The sequence below is a fragment of the Lampetra planeri genome, chromosome 13 (genome assembly GCF_965212315.1).
Source record: "Lampetra planeri chromosome 13, kcLamPlan1.2.h2, whole genome shotgun sequence".
Lineage (NCBI taxonomy): Eukaryota > Metazoa > Chordata > Hyperoartia > Petromyzontiformes > Petromyzontidae > Lampetra > Lampetra planeri.
In genome coordinates, this window is record NC_136119.1 from 6,286,822 (window position 1) to 6,311,697 (window position 24,876).

Here is a 24,876-nt window from a genome sequence, read left to right on the forward strand (position 1 = left end):
TAAATGAAGAGGAGGAAGTTCCAGACGTCACACTGGATGAACCCAGAAAACAAGGAACATTTCGGAATTTTATACAGGTTGATATGGAATATTGGGGCCAACGTTCCATGTTTTCTGGGTTTATCCAGTGTGACATCTGGAACGTCATCCTCTTCATCTGAGAGCCGGTGTGATGTATAACATTCCTCAAATAATGTTAAATGTTCGATCTATACAATAGATTATTGATCAATCGCTCTTCCTAAGGGGAGCCGCTACCATTTGTGAATAGCCAACCATCATCTTCATGCTGCTGCCACTGCTTACTATGACGTCTTCTGTCACGTGATGTGTTTTATGAGACATTTTTCCTCATTCGAGCCTTTCTAGGTGTTAAAAACAAAAGAACGCGCGTGTATTTGATATTCAGTGCCATCAGACGTAATTTGCCATTACTCACTTTCGTTTACATAATAAACGTACGGTATTGGTAATTATCAGACTTGAGATTTTCGCATCTTATGACTGTTTTTACTTTACGTAAAGGGTGGTCCAGATGTATCGTGACCCTCACTTAATTCTCTAAAAGTCAATGTTTTTTAAAAAGTAAGGTTTATTTAAAACGGAAATAAATATGCAATTGAGAAAACAAATATTATTTGGTTCTTTTGGTGAAGTCACGTAGATATAAAATACTAATAAATAAAGTGAATAAAAATAATACAAATAAAATGCAAATAATAACAAAAAATCTGTCTGCATTAGTGCTTTTAATTTTTATTATTTTTATTCACTTTATATTGTATTAATACTTTATATCTACGTGAATTTACCGAAAAAAACAAAGAATATTAATTCCTGCAGTTACGAAAGTTTTAAGGCAAAGGGAAAACAAATGTTGAGGGTCAATTAATTGGAGGGGGGGGGGGGTCACAGGACATCTGGCCCAACCTGTACAGCGTTTGGATAAGTTTGGTTTCGTTCTCTAATTGGCACTGAGTGTCCTATTTCTTACCCCCCCCACCCGGTCCGTACTTTCTGTACTGTCCCCGTGCCACTCGTCACAGCCACCGGAGCCTTAACTAAACAAATAAACAAACAAACGCCAATTGCATACAACTTGCAGCGTTTCGACACCGATCCAATTCCGCCCCCAAATCGCTCAAGACGATTCCCCCGCACATATAGCGCGAACGTAGAAAAGAAATCGATTACACTAAACCGACCGTCTTAAATCGACGAATCGATACACGCCCATCGAACGCCGCCTTCGGCAGTCGAGTTAATAAATGTGAAGCGCGCTCGCGGCAACTCGCCGTTCGCGTGCGTGGTGCGCCGATTAATCGCGAACTGATCGATCGCCCACGATTGTTCGCTTGCTCAGAGGGCAGCGAGCGAGCGAGCGCCGCCGCCTGAGGATGACGGCTTGCGGCCGCTAAGAGCCACCCCCGGACACAAGTCGCCGTGGCGATGTCTGAGTGCGCGCAGTTGGCTTGCGCTGTGTGCCGGATCGGCCTCTACTCGGTAAGGACTTCGCCACGGCTTGTTTTTGTTTTCCTTTCCGCTTCGCTCGTAATCATTTCCGCGTGATTGAGTCTCCGTATTTTTTTTCTGTTATTTTTTTTTGTGCCGAGGCCTAAACAAAGCGCCGGTCTCTGATAGATGTCCAGGCCGGGTTCTCTGCCGCCCTGGCCGGCAGGATGAGGTGACCCCATTCGCCCCCCTCTTCCTTTGGTTCTATGTCCTCATTGGTATTTATCCACATAGTATTTCTTTGAACCCTAAACTTATGCTTAAGATTTGTTGTAGTGTAACTAAACGTATGCTGGTAATGTAGGTGTTGTTTAATGGTCAATTGATTCCAAATAAACTTGTTGACTCTGCAAATGTGTTTCCAAACACATTTTACAAATCTAAACTAATGCTGTAAGTTTGTTGTGATGTATGTAAACGTAAACTGGTATTGTTTTTCGATTTAAAGCTTTCGTGACTGCAGGGATTAATCTTCTTGGTTCTTTCGGTAAAGTCACGTAGAAGGGAAATAATAAAATAATAAAAATAAAACATTAAATAATTCTCACGACGTTTCGGCTGCTTGCGTTGTGGCCGAAACGTCGTGAGAATTATTTTATTATGTTTTATTTTTTATTATTTTATGATTTCCCTTCTACGTGACTTTACCGAAAGAACCAAGAAGATGGTATTGTTTTGTTATTTGTCATTTGACACGAAGTTTACCGTGTCTGCTTCACCAGCAAGGTGCCATGTAGTTAGCTCCTTTAAGTCCACACTTGTAAGGGTATTGTGATGTGTGTGAACGTCTGCTGGTAATGTTTGTTGTTATTTGTCATTTGGTCCAAAAGGAACTTGTCTGACATCACAAGAAAGGACCTCTTCTCTTCTGCTCAGCCTTTCTCCCAAAAAGTTATATACTCACTTATTTCAACCCTTCACCTACACGTTATTTTGATTTCATCTCAAGGACGGCTGCTAATGTTTGTATAGCCACTTGTCAGTTGCTGCTTTGGGGACTGATCTGACGTAACAAGGAAGCACACACCTTGTTTGCTGTTTTCAACATTCCCCTCCCTTGTTTTTGTGCCAAAAAAAACATCGCGAACACTTTACTGCAAACCCACACTCTCAGTTTATAAGCCACTTATGTGCTTGTGCTGATAATGTTTGTGTTGTGCCGTTTGTGTTTTGTGCCAAGACATTTGCTTCAAAAGCAACTGGTATAACATTGCAAGAACACACCCTCTAGTTCCTCTGTGTTGTTTACTAGAAAATCATCCCATGTCAATTCAAGACCCACAATTTAGAAATATTTACTTAAACCTCTGCTGATATGTTCTGGTAACTTAGTATACGGCACTCTAATACGATATGTACTCTTGAAGGAACTCGTCCAATCCCAAACAACATCCACTCTATTTCTCTTATGCCCCAAATCACTTACCCACCAGCTCTCATTCAACACGTTAAGTTTATTATGCATTTTAACCCGTCATGTTTATGTTTTTGCTGTAATGTGTCACTGTAGTAAACAATTGACTCAAACATGTTTTATGCAACACTGGATGGCCTGTGGAATGATTCACACCCACCATAGGAATGTGGAATTTCCACTCCTCAGGGCTGTAAAATAAGGGATAATCGCCTCCCAGTGCGTGTTTGAGTGGGGTACCACTCATGATTTTTTGTTGCAGAGAAACTTTCAACATCACAAATACCTTCCTAAAATTCTGAGTGGGCAAGATGCCAAAACTCAGGCGTTCCATTAGTAACGTAATTATTTGAATAATCTCGGCAAGATCTCTAATTTTACAAATCTGTGATTGTGCAGACACACTCCGCAGTATGCGCTTCATAAACTTTCTGCACTTGTTATGGTAGAGGTCTTCATCCAGATTTTAAAAGTGATCTTGTTAGGTAGGTATGGACCGTTTTATTTGCTGTAACCTCCGATAATGATCTTTCTTTCAAAGGTTAAACGTGTTTGTGCATGTGTTTCATTAACGGAGTGTGCCGGCCGTAATCATCCAAGCCAATAATAGTACTGTAATGCTGCAGTTAGCGATGCAATCGCAAGTCAATCTTGTACTTTGAAATACCTAAGCAGGATGGACCCTGGATAGTGTTCGGGTGGTCTATTGACATGCATAAAAACGAGTGTTTTTGGCTGCTGCAGGACCACGTCAGCAGAGGGCAGTATAGCAAAATCCATTGTAATGTAATACGCTATCATGTCTGTCTCCCTGCCTTCAACTGGCGCTGACAAACGTCGTGAAAACAGTCAAATAACCCCTACGGCCCACAGCGTGGGAAAGCCCTCTTCCAGTAGCGGATTGACAAAATCGCTGTATATGCACACTTCGTAATACTATTCTAGAATGTTTGCCAGCTATTGCACTCTGTTCTGTATGTATTTTGTAAGTGTGATTTTTAACGTTCTAAAGTCATTCATCTGTTTTGACTAAAATATTTAACCACGTGGTTTTTGAAAAGCAATGTGATCAAATCACAAGAGAAAGTAAAAGGCGCACGCTTACAACACATTCATTGCAGGCATTTAAGGAACTATCCATTGAACATTTAGAATGTAAGAAGTTAACGCAATGGAACACATTTTTCGTAAACAGTGTACGAACAGGTCAGACACTAAGTTGTAATTATTTACTCGGTGTGGGCTTCTATGGGCTTTCATTATGATTTTTCTGAATTTATCCAGTGGCCTAATAGCGCCACCTGGAGCATGTGCATTCAGTTTTCATTTATTAGGTATAACCCTGTGAGCCATGCGGCTCTTGACTCGGGTGCAACCGCAACAAAACAAAAACATGAACAAGAAACATCTTAAAGTGACTACACACAACAGAAAAACCCAGGAAAAAACAGCAAAGTCTCCCAGAACTTGCTTTAAATTAATTTTGTGTTTTTTTTCAGGATAAAAATATGATTGGTTTACACAATTTCTAGTTTGCGATTATGTTACCAATTAAAGTATCTTACTTTATTCTGTGCGGACCATATATCGTTTTTTTGGAATTCAGCAGCTTATGCGGTAATCTACAAAGTGGCAGCGGAGTTCTGTTGCTTGGGCAGCTTAAGAACGAACATAATTGGATATATCCTTGCTAAGTTAAAAGCTTCCTGTTGCCACGATTAAGCAACGCCTGTGAAGCTCGTTCTCGAATTTCAACAACAACTAGCTATACAAACAATCTAAATGGAATGTAATTCTTTGTTCGTCTTAACATAGTGTAACATCTCCTTTTCCATAAGTTCAAATTAACCTAAGCAAAAGGAGGTGGTGTGTATCACGAGACTTGGGCAAAAACTGCAGAGATCTTGGGTTTGAATCTGGGGAGGGCTCGTGATTTAACTAGGTTCTCAAGTATAGTCCTAACCTGTGAACCAATGACTGCACAATATACCTTAATACGTTTGCTTTGTCCTGTAATGTGGCAATATTCCAGCACTGATAATATAATTAAACAAATTGCTTTGACGAACACTTCTCTTTAGCACGATGTTTTGGGAAAGTGCAGCGCCCCAATGTGGTTACAGTTGATTACATGAAGTACTCGCGTGAAGGAATTTCAGATTTATTATTTCAACACAGGATGATGCTGTTGTCTGCAAGAGCCACCACATAGGCAATGTGTCTCATCACATGATGCCTATAGCACAATGGGAATACAACTGGTAAAAAAGACAATAATTTAGGGAAAACTTACACGGTGTAGGTAATTGCTTAAAGTATATGCTTTTTAAAGTAAAGTCAGAATATATTACTTCGATGAATTCTCATTTGAGTAAATTATTCATATGTGGGTTAATGTTGCAAAGTGCAACATATCTTAATGCAGGCGTTTGCATGTTGAATTAATATATGGGTAGTTGAGGTTCATTCTAGATTTGAAGTTTTCGTGACTGCAAGGATCCATACTCTTTGGTGATTACTGAAAGATGCAAAGAGTAGTTGAGGTTATTAATCGGCAGATGTTTAGAAACACAATGTCCCCTTTTATGACTAATGACCCTTGATGGTAACATTTCGGCATAGGTTAATTCATTTTACCTATGTATCAGGTTGAGATGGCCAGTGATAACTATCTGTCTCCTGGGTTTTGACTAACATCTCTTGGAAATGTGTTTTTCATGTAAAGAAAACACATGCGTGTAACATATTCCTTGGGTTTTTCGGCAGAATATTCCTGCAGTCACGAAAACTTTAAGTCAAGATTCATGCGTGTTCCATTTTAGAAATATTTTGGGTCATCCCTACAAGGTCACGAACGCATGTGCAGACAACGAAATGGGCATCTCCATGGGTATGGAATATATATTTTTTACGTGTTCTCCGAATTGTGCGCTCTATTGGAGCCACTAGAGGGTGCTGCATATTCAGGTATTGAAGGATCATGCTTTGCGAAATGACACCAGCTTACCAGGGAGAATACTGGTAAACTGGTATTGAGAACCCGAGCCTTGCATATGACGATCTGCTCAAGTATATATTTTTCATCAGTGTTGAATTTCTTAATCGATGAAAACGGATTATAAAAAGTATTACATTATCTATTAGAATGGATTCCTTGGAAACCATTTCAAAATGGCTTAAGCGAGGTATCCGTCCTCCAAAACACTGGAAGCACCCCGCGGTGCTTGCCCACCATGACAGGTGATGGTGGTCACGTCACTAATCCCTGCTCGTATCGACCTCCAGTCTGGCACTATCATTTATGCAAATGAAAAAAATTTACGCTTTTAAAATGTTGATTAATCAAAGCATTAAGCAGGCTATTGAAATCGATGAATGTAATGTTGCAGCTCAACTTTGCATTGCGTGGTCGTGAACCACTGCAGTGTTGAAGACTGCTGTGTGTCTTTCTGCTGTGCTGCCCTGCCCTGGGATCAGTGTTACAGGGTCCTGTGTTGTAAGGGCCCCCCACCAGCTCGCCCGGAGTTCGACGTGGTGTGCGTCGGCATGACTGGAGCCGGCAAAAGCACTCTGCTCGCGCAGCTGTGTGGAGAGAGCATCGACGACATCCTTCCCACCGCGGGTATGGTCACGCATGGCAGTGTGTGTCTGCAAGACTCTTTGGCAGCGTCTAGTGGGCAAAAGATCTAAACTTTGAAAGATGTGATGACGTTTAAAGCAAGAGGTTGCAAAACAAACGAAAACACTTTATTGTACAGTTAAGCAAAGCTTTGTGTCCCTGGTGTGACCCGAGTTTGATGCTTCGTTAATGAGAAAAGACTGTTAAGTTAATGTCAAGCTCTTTTTTTATGGAACTCTCGTGATATCGCTCAAGTGATATAACGGAGTGCTTGACCATGATTTTAAAGCCTTTTTTCGTATTCATGAAGCTTCAAACCCATGTCCCATAGTCCGAGATGCACACTGTAGGTACTTATCTACAAGAAAAATAATTATTAGTTTTTTGGGGTTCTGTCTTACAGTAAGGTACAAAGGTAAACAAGGACGTCACCTTGCTGTGATAATTTGTGTGCACGTACAGAACAAGTCACATTTGTAAATGGCCTGAAGTTAAATAGGCGTAGGGAATTTAGAACATTTGTTATAAGTCACAGTTCATGTCGTGTGAACTAAAAGCAGGGGCTTTGTCACTCAGATATATCATGGCTTTGTGGATAAGATTGACTTTTTTTAAAGTACCGTTTCCATGGATAGGCACACTTGAAAAAAATAATGGTGAAGTGCAATTTGGAAATGTTAACTGTTGCACAAACTGCTCCTTACCACATGCTTGTCTAATGCAAAACACTTGCTGTAAAGATCGCTCTGCTTTTCTGCTACTTTGCCAAGCTTAGTTCTATGCCATAAATCTATTAACCCTTTACCTACCGCGGTGCCTGGGATGGCCCTACACAGCTGCCATCTGCCTCTCGAGTGCTTCAGCTGCTTGATCCTGGCATGCAAAAATATGGCAAACATGTCTGGGTTGAGGCACACACTCTACTGCTTGCATTCATTCAAATTTACGGCACTGGTATGCATTTCAAATATATTTTTCAATTTATTTTGGGAAGTCTTTGGAAAGGTTTTATTTCCATGAAGAATTTTTTTTTAAAGAGCCAGCAGTGTTTTTTTCTAAAACTTTATTCCAGTAGTAGTGCTGGTGTCATGTCATGACACACAGAAATTTCCATTCAAAAGTGTTGCAGTTAATGCACCACCTTGCATCAGAGAAGAGTCCTTGAAGATGACATAGATCGACTTCCAAAGTGCCTTTAAAGGGCCTCTTTATCCAAACTTTGCCCACATGTTTCTTTGCCCTTAGTAATGTTTGTTGCATATCAATAAAATAAAAATGTGTGTATTCTAAATAGCTGAAATAAGATTAAATAAATGACATCAAATGTTATGGCTGACACCATAACTTTACCAAACTTGAGGCCATGGTTTAATCTGGGGTGGTTGTCTGGATTTTTTTCTAAAACTTTATTCCAGCAGTAGTGCTGGTGTCATGTCATGACACACAGAAATTTCCATTCAAAAGTGTTGCAGTTAATGCACCACCTTGCATCAGAGAAGAGTCCTTGAAGATGACATAGATCGACTTCCGAAGTCCTTTTAAAGGGCCTCTTTATCCAAACTTTGGCCACATGTTTTTTTGCCGTGAGTAATGTTTGTTGCATATTAATACAACTAAAATGTGTTTATTCTAAATAGCTGGAATAAGATTAAATACATGACAAATCAAATGTTATGGCTGACACCATAATTTTACCACACTTGAGGCCATGGTTTAATCTGGGGTGGTTGTCTGGATTTGAACACAGGATCTCCTAGGGTTCAGAAAACCACTGCTTTTAATTATGAATATGTTATATATATTGTTAATGCATGACAAATATGTATATACGTGAGTTCTCGGCAGAATGTTAACACAATTTGGACAGTTATTCTTTTGTTTTTGATTTTCATGTGCAAGGAATTAGCTGTTTTTATTCACTTATTTAGCTGTCTTGCTTTGGCTGATGTACGGATGGCCACGGAAAGGCACGCATTAAACAGTGATCTGGATGGGCCGCATTGTTCTCCAATGATCAGTGGTCAGCAGTAATGAGATCTGCAAGACAGCTGAAATTCCACACCAGGGTGAATTAAAAAAACAGGAACACAAAATCTCAATGAGCTGTACAATCACCTGTTATTTTAACAGTATCCGTTCAAACATTGTCAGTTTTGCTTGCATAATCCACCAATGTTCAAATCTCCTTTCTCAAAAAATAACCTGTTCTGGATTAGTTCCTGCCTGATAAATGTATATTTAGTGTTATAAATTGTGTAGATTATATTTGCATGCACATTTGCATAAACAATGCAGGAATTAACCCATTCTTGTTATGTCTATTTTTTTTACTTTAAGGCAATCTAACGTGATGTGTTCGTTTTTCAGGTTTTAGTATAAAGGCCATCCCACTGCAAAATGTTATCCTCAATGTGAAGGAACTTGGAGGTAATTCATGAAAAAAGTATTTTTCTCTTGAAATGTAACTCGTTTATAAGGCACTTATTTGCCATTACTTTTGCTAAAATATTGCTCGACTTGCTAAGTTTTTGCAGTCGAGTAAGTGCATACCAAGAGTTGAATGTTTGGGATCATTTTTCTACAGGGTAAACTATCATAATCAAAACAGGGCTCCATTCTTGTTATTGGCAACAAGCATGTAACCTTTTGAAATGTGCCAGTTACAATTGTTTTAAATGTCAAATGTCACATGGACAATATAGGTTTTCCATTTGTTACGGAACATAATGGGGAAGAAAAAAAATACTTCCCAGACCAATCTTGAGGAATTCATTGAAAATACATTCACCACAGATCACAAGAATTGGCAATAATGGTTTAGACTGCACAATTGTAACTGTTAACAAATAATACTATTATTGCACTGGTATTATCGTTTTCTATTCGTCTTTGGGTAGAGTATCATGAGGTCCATCTAAATATTCACACTGATGTTAGGCATACAATCACCTGTCATTTTAACAGTATCCATTCAAACATTGTCAGTTTTGCTTGCGTAATCCACCAATGTTCAAATCTCCTTTCTCAAAAGTTTATTTTAGTCACAAACTTTGGTATTATTTAACTTGTTTTGCTTTACAGGCCTTTATCAATTCACTGCTGGTTGAAGGCCTTTGAATACCGTGTTGGTCAGAGACGATATTTGACCATACATCACCACGCTAGTCAGTGCGGGTCAGGAAACTCAGTATTTGTTGAGATATAACTTGTCATGATGTCAGCCATTGCCACAAATCGTACTCTTGTGGTTGGGGTCATAGGAGAGTGTGCAACCACTACTACCACTCCATTTCCCATGAAGTAGTCAATGTTTTTTTGTCGATATAAATTGGCTTGTGTTATGTGGGTGTTTTTTTTTTGTGTTAATTTTGCTGAATAGTTTTTTTGTATTTGCCATTTAAAAAGGGAAAACGTTTGTCACGTGGCACTATTTTATATACCTTGTTTATTTAAACATTTTAAAGACGGCACTTTCAGATGTCTGAACATGTTTATTGCATCGGAAGGAACTCCATGTCATAGGTTTAGTGGCTACAGATGTTTTACTTTGAAAAACTCTTTTTCCCTTTCCTTTTCTTCCTTACGTCAACTTTTTCTTCTCAATGACTTTTTACGCATTGAAGTATGTGTCCTCACGTGCACATTTTATAGATTGATTCGACTTGTGAGACAGCGACATCCTCTACCCCCCCGCCCCCCCACACTGCTTGCAGTCTTGGAGAAAGACGTTACTGTGCTCCGGCAGGTGGGGATGCGATCCGTAAATATTGGAGCCGCTACTACCAGGGTTCGCAAGGCCTCATCTTCGTACTGGACAGCGCGGCAATGGAGGACGACCTGGAGGTTGCACGCTCCGAACTGCACGCCGCACTGCACCATCCGCAGCTCTGCACCTTGCCCTTCCTCATCCTGGCAAGCCACCAGGACAAGCTGGGCGCTCGGTCACAGCAGGAGGTAAATCCCGGCCACCGGCCACAGAGTCTGGTGGTGGGCCCTTGCTTTTTTCCACAAAAGAGTCTCCTTGCCGTGTCGCGGGATTATTATCCCAAGGGAAAATTGTTAAGGTTCTGAATGCGGAGCGATTCGTAATGCCTGTCACATCTTTTTACCGCTCGCTGCCAGGTGGAAATAGATAGTGTTGTGGGAATAAAACTTTAAATGCCCTTTTCTAAAGGCAGGTATTAAATCTATCATTGCAGGTCATTGTTAGTTGTGATATCTCCGAATAAAATTGCAATGGAGCGCCGTATATGCATTTCCCTAAGTTTTCCTGTGTGCATGTATATCGTGGATTTGCAGGTAACTTGTAGGACGTTTAGGAACACATCTATTTCTGATCTATAACGAGTGCAAGGTGTTGCTGTAAAAACCCATGGTTTTTAACTTGCTTTACACAGCACTGGCACTATGCTGTGGTGCATGTTATGGTGTCACATCAAGGAGGAATTTGATCTCCCAGCAGGCAGATGAATGATGGGCTTGTGAAGCTTACGGTGTCGGCATGGGGGGGCCTTGGGCATACAAGGGTTTACGTAGTGTTTTTTTTATTCTGTCCAGACAGGCTATTTCAACTCGTAACACTTCATGACAAATGATCAGTGGCAGCATTACTTGGCATCAACAAAGTATAGAAATCTCATTGTTCCTCAATAATTTTACGTGTTAAGAGGTTTTTTTTAAAGTCCTAAAATAAATGTCAGCTCCTTGGTCAAGGTATTTAAATGGTACAGCACAATAGCATACTTTTGAATATGGTTATGGTATGTATGTCTGCTGTAGAGTTATTTTTTAAGGGGTGGGGTTGCTGTGAGTGGTTGGGGAGGAAAACGGTAAAAATCATGTATATGGCATGGATTGTTTTTGCCCTGTAGTGCATAAAATTGATTTTCAGGTCTCCTATCAAGTGGTTATGTGCAAACAGTATATCATTGTTGCTTTGATGTCTGTTATGTAGCTGTGGGCCAAGATTGGAATACAGTAAAGCAGTGATTCAGTATTTATTGTGATGTTTCAAAAACAAAGTTTCAAAATCTCACTACTTTTGCCAAGTTCTAATGTTGACAGTTTAACTCCATTGTCTGTCTCATGGTGGTTTGTGCTGTCTGAGCACGTGCACACCCACTTCTTTGTGTGCGGGTTGTGTACATTAACCCCATACACACACCACAGTTACATTCCTGTCTGGTCACCGTTAATCAAAAATATTACATTTGAATGGAGCCCAAAGTACAATTGATTTGTTAAAAACAAGCGCATATCATAAATACAGGTTGCTAACCATAACGACACATTTATATTTATGCAATCAAACCCAAAATACCTTTATTATGGATGATATTGGCCGCGGAAGCCTACGTGTTAAACTGATAGGTGGCTTCGTTAGGTCTGCACGGTCTGTTGAGCTTCACTTTCCACGTGATGCTTTCACCTGTCCTGCATTTGGAGATGCTGTTGTTTCGTGCGTTTTCCCACCAAGCTTGATATTTTACAGTGATCAGGAAGTAACCTTGTCAGATTTAACCTCCATTATCAGACCCACTTTATGTTAGGAATGCTACAATTCATCAATCGGATTAAAATCGATTTTTAAGCTCATGATACATGCATCAAATAGTGCATCCAATGCATTTATATTTACACCGTATAAATTACATGCTAATATACTTTTCGACAATAATATATGAAACTGCAAATCAAAATAAGGCAGTGCAAACAAGACAATACTGAACTCTTCTCAATTATTGCATTAATGGCCATTATTGTTTATACTCTTTGGGATTTTTCGGTAAAGTCACGTAGGTAAAAAAAACGACAACAACAGTGATTTTGGCTGTAACGGTTCCACCTGAAGACGGAAGCTTGTGTTGCCTCCGAAATATCGTGATTTAATTTATTTGTTTGCATTTATTTTATTTTTTACCTACGTGACTTTACCGAAAAATGCCAAAGAGTATGCATCTTTGCAGTCACGAAAGCTTCAAATCTAGAATCACAATTGTTTAGTTCCATTTAATGAATCGCACCTCTGTCATGTTGTGACAGAAAGACAGTGGGGGACATCAGGCTTATAATATGGCATACAGGTAGTCAAATAGATACTGTCCTTTCAGTTGACTGAGACACAAGCATGCAAAGCATATACAAGCTTTTCCCACAGCCTGCCACAACTCTTGTGTCTCTTCTTGGAGTCTGATAACAGCCAGACCTTGCGTGTCCATAGAGCCACATTTTGGAATTTACACTGGATGACGGCTCAAAGCTACATCCTTGAAATAACTTCAGATTATTTGTACTGTCTGGTGCTACAGCATTTATATTTCCATAGATTTACTCTGAATGCGTTGCTTATTCATGACACAAATCACGACTGATTTTAACCATCAACAAGACGCGCTAACACCGAGCAAGACTCTAAACTCTCGTGAACTTAGTTATGGTCGTAAAAGATAATGCCAGGCGAAGAGCAGTGTACGCCTCTTGTCCACAGAGCAGTTCTCGGCTCCAATATCACTTTTTTAAGAGTGCACGATTATTTCAAGTGACTCGTCACACACTCATTCTAGAAGTAACAAATAAGAAAGTGCGAATGGAGTTACATTTACAGTGAAAGAAGCCAGACGCAAACACAGTCCTGCTAAGTGCCATTTCCTCGTCGGTACTAATTGATTTACCTTGGTTGCCAGCAACATCATCGGGCCGGTCTTTGCCGCATTTGTTTTGGATTCTAAGGAGTGCTTAGTAATTGGCAAACATGCCAGCTTCGGCTGAGTGGTATGTCTCGTGTCTGCGTGTTGTGGGAAATGGAGCTGAGAGCATAAAAATACTTGGGGGGGGGGGGAGGAGGGCATGGGCGACTCGCAGTTTTGGCGCTATTTGGTTCTCGTACCACACCAAATGTGTGATGTGTGATCTACCTAGCCCAACAGGGGAGGAATGGGATTGCTGGCTACCATCGTGATCCAAGCATGGGTCGGGTGGGTCACTCTAACCTGCCATGATCTCATTGGTTGCTGGACTCTCCAATGGCCAAACCAGGTGCCTCGCCAATGGGAGCAATGCGATCGCCTTTTGAAGTGGATGAAACGTGTGGGTTTTGTTGTTTGTTCGACGATGTGTTAAAGATGAACGCTATAACGAGGTACAACTTCGGCTTTGAATCTTTATCTAATATTTGTTCCCCCCCTTTGTAACCACATATTTTTTATTCGTCGGAGATGTTTTAAATACGAATGCGCATTTGCAAGTATGAGAGTGTTTTCTTGGTTGTGCATGCTTGTTAAAGTATGTTCTCCCTCACCTGATTTTAGCATGGTTGGCTACGTACGGTGCAAAAGAAGTTCAACATACATTCATACATATAAGCCAATGCATGCACAAACGTTGTTTTTTTTATGCGCGAGTGTGTTTTGACATGTGGTAGAGCAGATTTGATAGTTTCCTGGTTTCATACATACATGGGCACCTTCATTCATGCCCCCCCCCCCCCCCATGTATTATGCTTTTATTTCGTTCACACGTGATTTTCTCGAGACAACTTGTGCATTTTTGTCAATCCACTCCTGGATGAGCGCTAACCCGACGCTGTACAGATTGTGGGCTGACCATGCCTGACAACATTGCTCAAGTTATATTTATTTTGTTTAACCAGTTGAACACTCGAGACCACTATAGTCTCATTTGCAAGAGTGACTAATCACCAAAAGGGGCCAAAGCAAATAAAATAAAGTGATACATTCCCGAGAAGGTTAAGTCGGCTTGGCCAGATTCTTTTTAGATTGATCACAGGACAATTAAGTTACAGAAAATGTAAACTCTGTACGTATGTTGAACTTGTTTCACACCGTACGTAGCCAACCGTGATAATCGGATGTGCGGTGTTTATGGAGGCAGGGAACATAGAATTACAGTACAGCATTGGATTTTTCTGCACTGCTCTCTGCTGCCCAAAGCTTCGCCTTGCATCAAGTAACTATCATGCATGGGGGTCACCCATTCAAGCAATATCCTAGCTCAACCCTCCTTAACTTCTGAGATCTGATCAGATTGTGCACAATAAAAGGCATTTAGTCATGGGTATACATTTGCATCTATTGTAAGATGTTCGTAGAACGGTTTTTTAAAAGATATAATTAAATCATTGAATAAAGGCAACAAAAATGATTTTATATCCAATGCTGACTAGCTTGCAGATGAAGAGAGTGAGTTTAATGCATGCATTTTAGCTAATGTTTATCACATGTGCAGGCCCTTAAGATCTTTCCGCTTATTACATCTGTGGACATGAAGCCGTTACAAAAAAATCTTTCGTCAACTTCCAAACATACGGAAGAGCTCATGAAGTCATGGATAAGCCAAACCCCTAGCCTATTCTCAGTCAAGATTGGCACGCAAACAGCTGAAATGGCAATAAAATGCAACAGAATCTCATTAGCATTCACAAATGTTAATTTGTATTTTTGTTTCTACAAATCTTTTTTAACTTTCAGGGTTTGGAAGCTGACAGCCTAGTTGGTGGTGTCTGCGCAAGACGGAGAGCAAAGTTGCAGATGGTTGGCAGAAAGCCCACAAAAAATGCTCAGACAGGCTAGCAGGTTGTCAGACGAGTGAGCAGCACGCCGCCAATCGTAGGCGCGAAAGATGAAGGGGGTTTGCCCCCCGCGCCTGACCGTACATATTACAAAATGATTTTCCGGCAACTCACACTGTGCAGACTTCACATGACACCTTTGCGCGAATAAGAAGGAAAATGTTGCTTGGTTAAGCTCGTTTGGGTGGGACAAATTTTTATTGTAGGACATTGAATCTGCAGTGAAATCGGAGACGTCGTAACACAAAAGTGATTGAGGATGTCATAGTTAGCAATGGGAATTTGTAATCAGCAAAAGTGTTGGATGATTGGCAGTTCACAAATGGCAGCGGCATTAAATATGTGCAGTAATTATTGTCTTCTTAGGTTTTTTCGGTAAAGTCACGTAGAAAGTAAAATAAAATAAAAACAAAAATCAGGTGGGACCGCTGTATACAGCTAATCTGGCTGTGACGGTCCCACCTGATGGCGGAGACTTGTGTTGCCTCCGAAACGTCGTGATTTTTGTTTTTATTTTATTTTACTTTCTACGTGACTTTACCGAAAAAACCTAAGAAGATGATTCCTTGCAGTTCAGAAAGCTTCAAATCTAGAAGTAATTATTGTGTTCACTATTTATTGCATCTTGTAACATTCGGTTTTGTTGTATTCATAATGTTAATGTAATACAACTTCATTCCACATACATGGCAATACTGTATAGTTTTCAAATACATTGCCTGCTTAAGTATGCATAACTAACTCTTCATGCCATCACTAATTTATTTTTTGGATGTTCAAGTTGACAGCTGAGTAAATCATCTTTGTGTGACATATTTGCAAGTAATGGAAAATGCCTTGCACATGTATTCAAAAGTGTGATGTCTTACTGAACACAACTGATTGTATCTAAATTGTTTCTGTTAGAGGCAAGCCAGGCCTGACAATGTTTTCTGTGCCATTGACGAACCACTGATATGTGATTAAAATATTCCAAAATGTTTAACACGTAGGCTTTCGCGACCAATATCATCCATAATAGAGGTTTTTGGGTTAGATCGTGTAAATATATAGTCAGATTTGGCTGTCGCCTCATGAAGCTAGTTGTAATTACTGGCGAAACGTCATACTCGGATTGTAAATGCTGTGGCTTCGGCTCTCCAACACACCGGTGTGCTGTACTAGTGACGCATTGGCATGTTCTGTTTACGTGACAACCCTTACTAGTTGGCTGTGTCGGGTGGTGGCGGGTTTTAACGACACATTTATATATTTACGCGATCTAACCCAAAAACCTCTATTATTCCTAAATGCATCTACCAGCTCATGAAGGCACAAACGAAAATATGTTCTTGTCTCATGTTTCTTCGGAATCCTATTTACAATAGAAAGTACACTTTCAGCTGTTGCTTTGTTGCAAAGCTTTGAAAAGTGTACTGTTAAAGTGCTACGCAGCCTAGGATATCCACCCATCGATGCTGAACCACTTATTAAGCATTGCGTATTGTACGCATTTTTATTGCAATAGTTAGCATGGGGAGTATGACGTTTAAAAACATCTTATTTCCAAGAATGGCAAAGAACGTACCATGTAGAGATGCACAGAAATATTGTTTTAAAGTTAACAAATTCAGGGGGTTGTTGATGTTTCTTTTTGTTCTCCGCCGTGATGAACAAGCAGTGGGAAGCTCTGCAAATCTGTGCTTGCTCTGTGACGGCACAAGGAGGAATGCCCTGGCATCTTTGTGCTTGTCTAATTTTGGGCTTGGTCGTGCGTTCTCCTAAATCAGGAAAGGTACGCAGACTGCATGGTGAAACATTCTTGCGCGCATAAAACGCCGCCACTCACACACGAACAGTCCTTTTCGATCACTCAAGAGACTCTAGAGATGTTTGTTTCTTGTTTTCTATTACACTTTTTCACCACTGAAGAATGTTTTTTTTACGTTTTTCAGTTTAATTTTCGTGGAGTGTTTGGCTGACTTTTAAATCTCAAATTGTAGTACACAATTACTGCAGACACTGAAAACATGTTGGCGAGATTTACTAAAAACTTGGCATGTATTAAATGTTAGATTTATTTTTAAACACTTTTTTTAGTCCAATGTAATGATGTAATTTAATAACTAATAGAGGGGTTATGATATTGTAACATTAAATAATGGTAGATGTACCCATTTTTACTCTTGTCAAATGTGTTTTTGTTGCCACCCTTGTCTGTAAGCCATCTTGAAAGCTAGATTTGAACACAATCGTTTTATGGTCGTGGCACAAGTAAAGTATTTATTTAAAATATATATTATTTGTTCAATGCAAATTTGAATCACTTTAAATTGGCTCTAATGCAGGTTACTAGTTGTATCAGAAAAAGTGTTTTTTGTTAGTTAATTCTGTCGGGATGACAATGATAATTGCTAACAAAGAAGATCTCTGCTTGCCCAGTAGAGGTTGGTTTTGGATTTTTGACAGTTGACGAAGGCGATGATAATTGTGGATCATGCCTCTGGATTATTGATAAGTCTTGAGAGGTCACTGATAAAGATGCTTAAAGAGCGAGAGGTTAGGATAGCTTTTTCGTGGTAGGTGACTGATCGTTATCGAGCGTTGAAACATCTCGTGACCCGTGTTTGCCTTGCGGAAAATAAAATGGATACCCAGTTCCCTGAAAGATGATATTAAAATGTTGTCTGTTTTGGATGAACACTTGTCAGCAGTTCTGTTCATTAGTTGTGTTGGGTGTGCGTGTGATGCCTGCGGTGGTCACAATGACCCACTTCTGTGCTACGAGAGGCGGCGTGCGTTCCCGTAAGTGATACTCTACGTCTTTTGGGGATGGTTGAGAGATCTCATGAGCTTCAGCCACCAAACTTTAGCGCGCTCTATCTTACGCACGGTCGAGTGGCTGAAAAAAACTGGAGCGTATAAAAAAAAAATCTAATCAGCCATTGACTAGGACAAAATGTGAATGTTGTAAAACTTGATGAGGTTTTTTGAAAAATATTTAATTTTTTATTTTCAAGTAAACAATAGATAAGCTTAAAGTTTTCGCAAGAAATACATTTCTAATAAGACTGTTATTATTTTTGTGAGAGCCGTTAAACTTCCATTGATTTTGTTATCCTTTCACTCTCATAAGGGCCCCTTTTCATTTGACATGAAACTAATGTGTTTCATGTGTATAACGCGCGCTGCAGGCTCATCCAAACCACAGACACCAGAGTTTGGAGTATTCTTGGGTCTTTCGGTAAAGTCACGGAGATAATAGCTTTTAGTTTTTTAATCTTCTTTGAACCTATCTACATGACTTTACCGAAAGACCCAAGAATATGAATTCCTGCAGTCGCGACAACTTTTAAGTCAAGATTTAAGAGTTTGTAGCACAACTGAAGTGTTTGGCAGTGCCTGAGTATGATGTCACAATTGGAAGATAATTTTGTTATTCACCAATGTTATTCACCACTGTTGTTATACGAAACATCTGACTTGAGCTAAACAAACTAAATTACGTGTATACATATTATGTAGCAGAATTGTGGACCCACGAAAACGAACTCAATGGAGTATATTCGATTTTTTTTTAAATGCCACATTTGACGTGTTTACTTACAGTAACGGAATTAAGTTCAATGAAAACTAAGAAAAAAGTCGGTCTTAGCCGTAATAATTTATCGAACTTTGATGACAAATGTTTACCCGTATATACTTCTTTTATTCCAGTGTTAATATGTTGTTCCTGTGCTAGTCAATTGTGCAGTAATGGTGGTAAATTACCTCATACCTATATAACCTGCATTGAAAAAAAGCTGTGTGGCTGAGTGAAATATCTATTGTAACGCATTGCATGCACAATTCGGAAAGATAGCAGAGCAAGTTGTTCAGACAGTGTCTGTATTGCGGCGTTGCTTGGCACCATTCCCAGTACATTAAATGAATTGGCAACTTGTCACGATGAAGGCTTTCAATTATGATTATTGGGGGATGAGATCAACAACTTTGGGGAGAGCTGTGTTGTGCTAGGCGTGGCATATATGCCAGCAGGAGGATTGCAGACACCAGATGGGCAGACGTTATAATTAGGCTGGAGGTTGTTACACGGGCGGGGGAAGACGGCTCATTGCCTGAAATGAGACAGTTTAGTGCGGCGTGTGTGCATGAAGACGAGTATTGATGGGTGCGTGTCCTTGCACTGACCTGCACCTGCTCTTCTTTGTTTTATTTCCACCATTACCCCCACTACCCCCCCCCTGGGCTCTCAATCTCTTCTGCCTTCTACTTTCTTGAGCCTAATCTTAACGCGAGGTTTTTTTTTTTGGGGAAAATTAATTTGCCGACACTTCGTAATGAACAACGTGCCAAAGACGGTATTATTAACACCTTTTAACAAACCCTGCGTTTTTGCAGGTTTACACTCGCGAAGAAACTGAAACATCCGTACATTTACACGGCTCTCGGCAAAATAGTTTTTGCTCGTGTCTGCCTCGAGGGGCGAACTTGGTCGTGATTTCCATGATCGTATTTGCAATTTCAGCACAGGTAGCTGTGTGGCTATCGGTGTTTAAAAATGGGAGAGTATATGCCGGACTCAATATGACGTGCGAACAATGTGTGTGTGTCTGTCAGTAAGTGGCTTCTTGCACACGGATGCTTTGGCCAATAAATGATAGAGTTTTACATAATCAGATGGCTCGCTGGTGCGCAGTTCATTGTATGGTCTAGAAGCTGTTTGCACAGTCTGGTGAAGCGCATGTCTGGCTGGGTGGCAGTTATCAATTGGACAGCTGACACATGGTGAGTGGGCCCCCCATCCCCCGGCCGCCTGCCATTGCGCATGGCCTGTGTGCGTGCGTGCACAGGGCCTGTGTGCGTGCGTGCGCGCCGCTCTCACGCCGTTGTGGCCACCGAATCCGCCTTTTCCGCTGTTTCTTCGGTGCACGCCAAGGTGTAGCTCGATGCTCCCATGAAACCACGGTAACAAAACAAACCGTCTTCATTAAAAGTGCAATTGGCAACGGTCTTGTTTTGTAGCCTGTGCGTCACACCTGCGTAATTAATACCTGAACGGTTACAAAAACATTCTCCATTGATTGGTTCACTCATAGGAAGTTAATTGCGAAGTACTTGTGCAGGTGAAAAAAATCAGGTTAATTGTGCCTCGGCATTTACACACTTCTATGGAATGCATATTTTAAATTGCATTTCCTTTGCGTAGGTCAATTTGACTTTCGTTTACCCGCTGAGCGCCTCGCTCCACTCCCCCCCCTCATTCAATTACAAGTTCAGACTTTTCAAAACAAAAGTTTTTTTTTTCTGTTTGCATCCTGTTCTTTGGCAAATTGGCTCAATCCTGGCAGCAACATCGGCATGAGGATTTTGCGTCAGAATCGATAAAACGATATTTGAACGTTAAAAGTTTTGTACAGCATCCAGGGTTATACCGCCCTGATGCGGATCCAACCGTTGAGGCTGGTTGCCCACAACACTCGCTTGTCCACAACACACTCCCTTGTGGGCTGACCGCCATTGTTGAATGCTCATAGTGTAAATGCTTACCCCGAGCTCTCAATACTCTGATAGTGTGCTGTCTTCGAGTTATATGCCTTTTGGCGTCATCTGGTCCAACACCAATGGAGACTAGGCTCTAAGAAAAGCTGTCTCGGGTGTGGACCAATCAACTTGAAGGACAGTGCATATCATTATCATCATCAGAGTTGTTTCTTTTTGTTTGCATTTTGACTGCTTGTGTTGTGGTTATTGCAAACATGATGCCTTGTATAAAGGTGTCAGTTTTTGTACCAGTTGAAAGGGTCAAAACCTATTACTATATTTTGCCACTGGTAAAGGAGAGGTCTCATAGTGTTATAGTACCCCCGTTGTTGTATGCGTTAATGTTTCGCGAGCACGCATTTGCACGCAGCACGTGTATCGGATGTGGTGTGAAATGTTCGAAAGTCTGGAAATACGCTCTCAAGTTACTTGAAGTAATTTTGCACTTGGTGAAACTGAGGCTGAAAACGATTCAACAACAGCTGCGGAAAAGCAAATTGCTGATTGAAGGTCTAATGTATTTGCGCGGCTATTAATTCGATTGTAACTTTACGCACATTGGCTGCGCGTGTAAAAACCATTACATTTTCGTATTTTTCGTCATGCTTCTTGCAACCAATTTCTGCTAAATATCCAATGAAAACATATTATGCTCATCAAGGGTTCTCAATTTTCCCAACACACAGGTGCTCTAAAATAATACGCATGATGTAATTGTATTTCTTTGTAAAAATAGTGTTTGTTTTTTTAGCAACAGTGGGTTATATACGGCATACTTCCGAATCTCCATCATTGCTAAATTTCTTTCAAGCAATAAATATGTACAAAAAAATACACTAGTTTCTCAGGGATAATTTTTGCTATTTAACAATGAAACTTAATTGCAAGCGTCTAAAAAAAAATAGGAATCCAGCAATTAACACACACACATGCCTTTTATTCTCTGATGCAGATCAAGAAGTACCTGGAGTTGGAGCCTCTTGCTAAAGGAAAGAAGTGGATCCTGCATCCGTGTTCGTTTGAGGACTTGGAAGCTGTCAGAGAAGGCGTCTGTCAGTTCCTCCAGCTCTTGGAAGAAGAACAGCTTCATGGCGCCCTCATCACGGGCAGGATATGATGCCACTATCACTTCTTTAGCATTGCATATCGTACAGTTTTTGGTCTCGAGGGCTCAAGGACGAAGTGATTACTCTTGTTGGGATCTACCGATGGGAATAACTGCTTGGGCTGCCCATATATTTTCTTTTCCCAAGTGAAAAGGCACAGGGCAGCATAGGCGGAGAGCCGGAATCTTTCGAGGATACCCAGGACTGCTTTGACTGATGAGCCTCCGCAAGCTGGCGATTTTATGAGGTGTGCATAGACATCACAATGTACGTTGAGGCCTCGTCACACCGCTTCTTGAACTTCATCCATGCATGGGGGCCTTGAGACAATGGTGGCACTCAGAATACCGCAAACCAACACGATAAACGACCACAAGGAGTGTTTTTTCCCTCCAGAAGATTACTTCATCGGCAGTTCAGAGGGCATCTTCAATTGCCCTGCTACATTTTTTGAAATGACTGCAGCTGCCTTGGACTGCAACCTAAAATTGCAACAAATCTCCTCTGGTCTTTGTGTGGACTTGGGGTAAAATTGACCGTTTGCCATGTTGGCAAATATGTGTGCGTGCAGTGTACATAACAGCACTTAGATTGACGGGCTATTATTTGGTGGATTCCAACTATACTGGTCGGATTTTTTTCGTCCTCGAAACGTCTTTTATATTTTTGTAGGTTTTTCTACTAGTGGGATCTTCATGTATAGCTTCCAGACTGTTGCTCAACACCCCCCCTCCTTGTCTGCTCCCATCACTGCAGCTCACAGTGCTCTGTAATTGTTAATGAGGCCCAATTCTATGCAGACAGCGTAGCCAGCCTGTGCGTTACAGTGCACTAGTTGAGCGTTGGTATGCGCCCATGCATTCTTAATTATCGGAGTCCTCAATTGCCCCCAATTAGTGCTCTTTGTTCACTCGTGAAATATTGTAACAATAACTGTGAAGGCACCTGTGCATACCAGCATGCTGGAGCACGCTTGTAAGGGCCAGCACAGGCGCGCACGCCTCCCACGAGGGAATGGAGCCGCCGTTGACATTGGTGTTTTACACTCAATTTGCAGCGCAGATGTTCGCATTGTCTGGTACCAGGTGGGCTGCTGCATTTAGAGGGGATGAATCCAAAAAGACGGCAGGGGGGTTGAGGGGGGGGGGTGCGGTTGTTGTCACGCTGTTAGGGGAACTTGCTAGAAATTAATCTCTGGATGAAGAAACGTACAATGTTGAAAAGTTGGAAACTTTGTGGTACTGTGCTGATTTATTTCTGTATTATTAATATTATTTAAAATAACATACACTTTGTCATTTCTGACTCTTAACATTTTGTGGATTCATGATGCGTTGTGCACACACATTAATTTTAAGCCAGTTATTATTTTTACATCTGAAAAGTAAAAGACACAAGCAAATACATATTACACACCTCGCACATTTTCTGAAATGGTAAACGTTTATTTAGAAATCTGTTCGGCGAAATAAGTATTCATGCCAGTTTAAATGAATACGTGTCATTGTAAATCTGAAATGACTAAAGGTGGATTCAACTGTAGTATTGTTTAAAGGTTGTCAAGATATGGGATGAAGCTCAGGACTTGTAAGTGAAACTGTGGTCATATATTCAAAAGTGCTCAATGTGGTCCTCGATGAAAGTTGTGAATGCAGGTAAATGGGCTTTTTTATGGTACAACCTGGCTGCTGCAGCTGTTGGCAATGCCCCATGCAGCAGTCACACTGATGTTGCTGGATGCTCTCTTCAGACACCAAACCCAGTTCCTCGTCCACATTCTCTGCCGCTCTTCACACTCAGCAACTATGGCCACATGCACCTGCCCGTCTGTTCCAGTGTGAGTCTTACCGGCTAACTCCACAGCCCTCTACCTCATGGGATTCTTCTGAAGGGGAAGAAAGAGAGGGCGGGGGAGAGGAAACCGAGCGTGTCGACGCATCTGTGAAGAAAAACAGCATTGCAACTGCGAGCAAACGAAATTCCATTTGGTGTAGTTGCCCGCAAAGTCTTTCATCACCGCAACCTGGCAGAAAGCAAGCGACGGTGTGAGTGATGCTAATATTGAGTGGGCAAGTGTTCTTCAGATCGGGGTCAACCACATGCCGAACTTTCATACCACGATTACAAGAAACATGCTAAACCTAAGTGTGAACTACCCAAGTGTGACTAAATGGTGATTTTTGTTCCGTAATTTCTTGTCAGCATGTTAATTTAAAAGGTGTAATGCATTGACAATGGCTTCTATAAAGTTTAACATTTTTTCTTTAACGTATTTGTTTTGCATGTGTAACAAAAACAACAACTCCCCAATGTGGTTATGTAGGAGTATTATCAGACAGCACATACCATGTTGGTGTATTTGATATCACACCTCTGATAGCACGGTTGGCTACATACGGTGCGAAATAAGTTCTAGACACATTTTGATTGTTGGTTTATGTTAATTCTTGTTAACTTGTTACTAAAGTTATTTAACGACTTGGTCAATTGTACAGGGACGGGGAATAAAAACAGCCCCTTACGCATTAAACTCCATCCTAAACAGCAACATTTAAATCGCGTTTTATGTGCAGTATATACTTGGCGTCTCTGACCAAATCGCTGAATGCGCTCCACCTCATCAGGTATCGGAAGCTAAGCAGGTTGGTGTCTGGATAGTGCTTGGATGGATGACCACCATGCACCAACAGGTTGTCAAAAGGCTTGTGGGGTGATGGCAGTGCAGCACATTATTGTACAGTACTTCTATGCATTCACATCTATGCTCCATACCCCCAGGCGGCACTGACTAGCTGGGTGAAATTTGGTTAAATAGCCCGTGAGGACACGCACATGGGAGGCAATACTCTTTCAACTGTAGATTGACAAAACAAAAATCTGCGCATGAACATACACTCAGAGGTATATGTACATACACTCAGAGGTATATGAACATAATCTCTGCTGTGAAGCAGTGGTTCTCAAATGACATTTGCGGTGTCTCCCCTCCCCCCTTACTCCATCCTCCGAACTCCCATGTCTACTGATCTGTGTTCAGATTTAAAATAGATAAAGCACGTTGCACGCATCTGTTCTTCGGTAGTCGCGTAAATCTGCACGAGGGGGGGGGGGGGAT

General features: G+C 40.9%; 1 protein-coding gene across 3 annotated transcripts; it reads left to right on the forward strand.

The window, feature by feature from the left end:
* The first annotated feature begins 1,219 nt into the window (after positions 1-1,219).
* ARL15 (ARF like GTPase 15) lies at positions 1,220-24,309 on the forward strand. 3 transcript variants are annotated; one of them, XM_078599989.1, is made up of 6 exons: positions 1,511-1,684; positions 2,343-2,403; positions 6,404-6,548; positions 8,913-8,972; positions 10,291-10,499; positions 21,608-24,309. In XM_078599989.1, exons 1-6 carry the CDS (start codon positions 1,680-1,682, stop codon positions 21,770-21,772), a joined length of 645 nt encoding a protein of 214 aa, XP_078456115.1. In that variant the 5' UTR covers positions 1,511-1,679; the 3' UTR covers positions 21,773-24,309. The 3 variants fall into 3 exon arrangements, with proteins under 3 accessions (XP_078456116.1, XP_078456115.1, XP_078456117.1); XM_078599991.1 differs by lacking the exon at positions 21,608-24,309 and adding an exon at positions 15,032-17,812; XM_078599990.1 differs by lacking the exons at positions 1,511-1,684; positions 2,343-2,403 and adding an exon at positions 1,220-1,503.
* The last annotated feature ends 567 nt before the right edge of the window (positions 24,310-24,876 follow it).

Bases quoted from the DNA above. Each gene is read 5' to 3' on its own strand.
- ARL15 (XM_078599989.1), top strand. The intron at 6,549-8,912 runs GTATGGTCACGC...TTCGTTTTTCAG, and splicing joins CGACATCCTTCCCACCGCGG to GTTTTAGTATAAAGGCCATC. The intron at 8,973-10,290 runs GTAATTCATGAA...GTGCTCCGGCAG, and splicing joins CAATGTGAAGGAACTTGGAG to GTGGGGATGCGATCCGTAAA.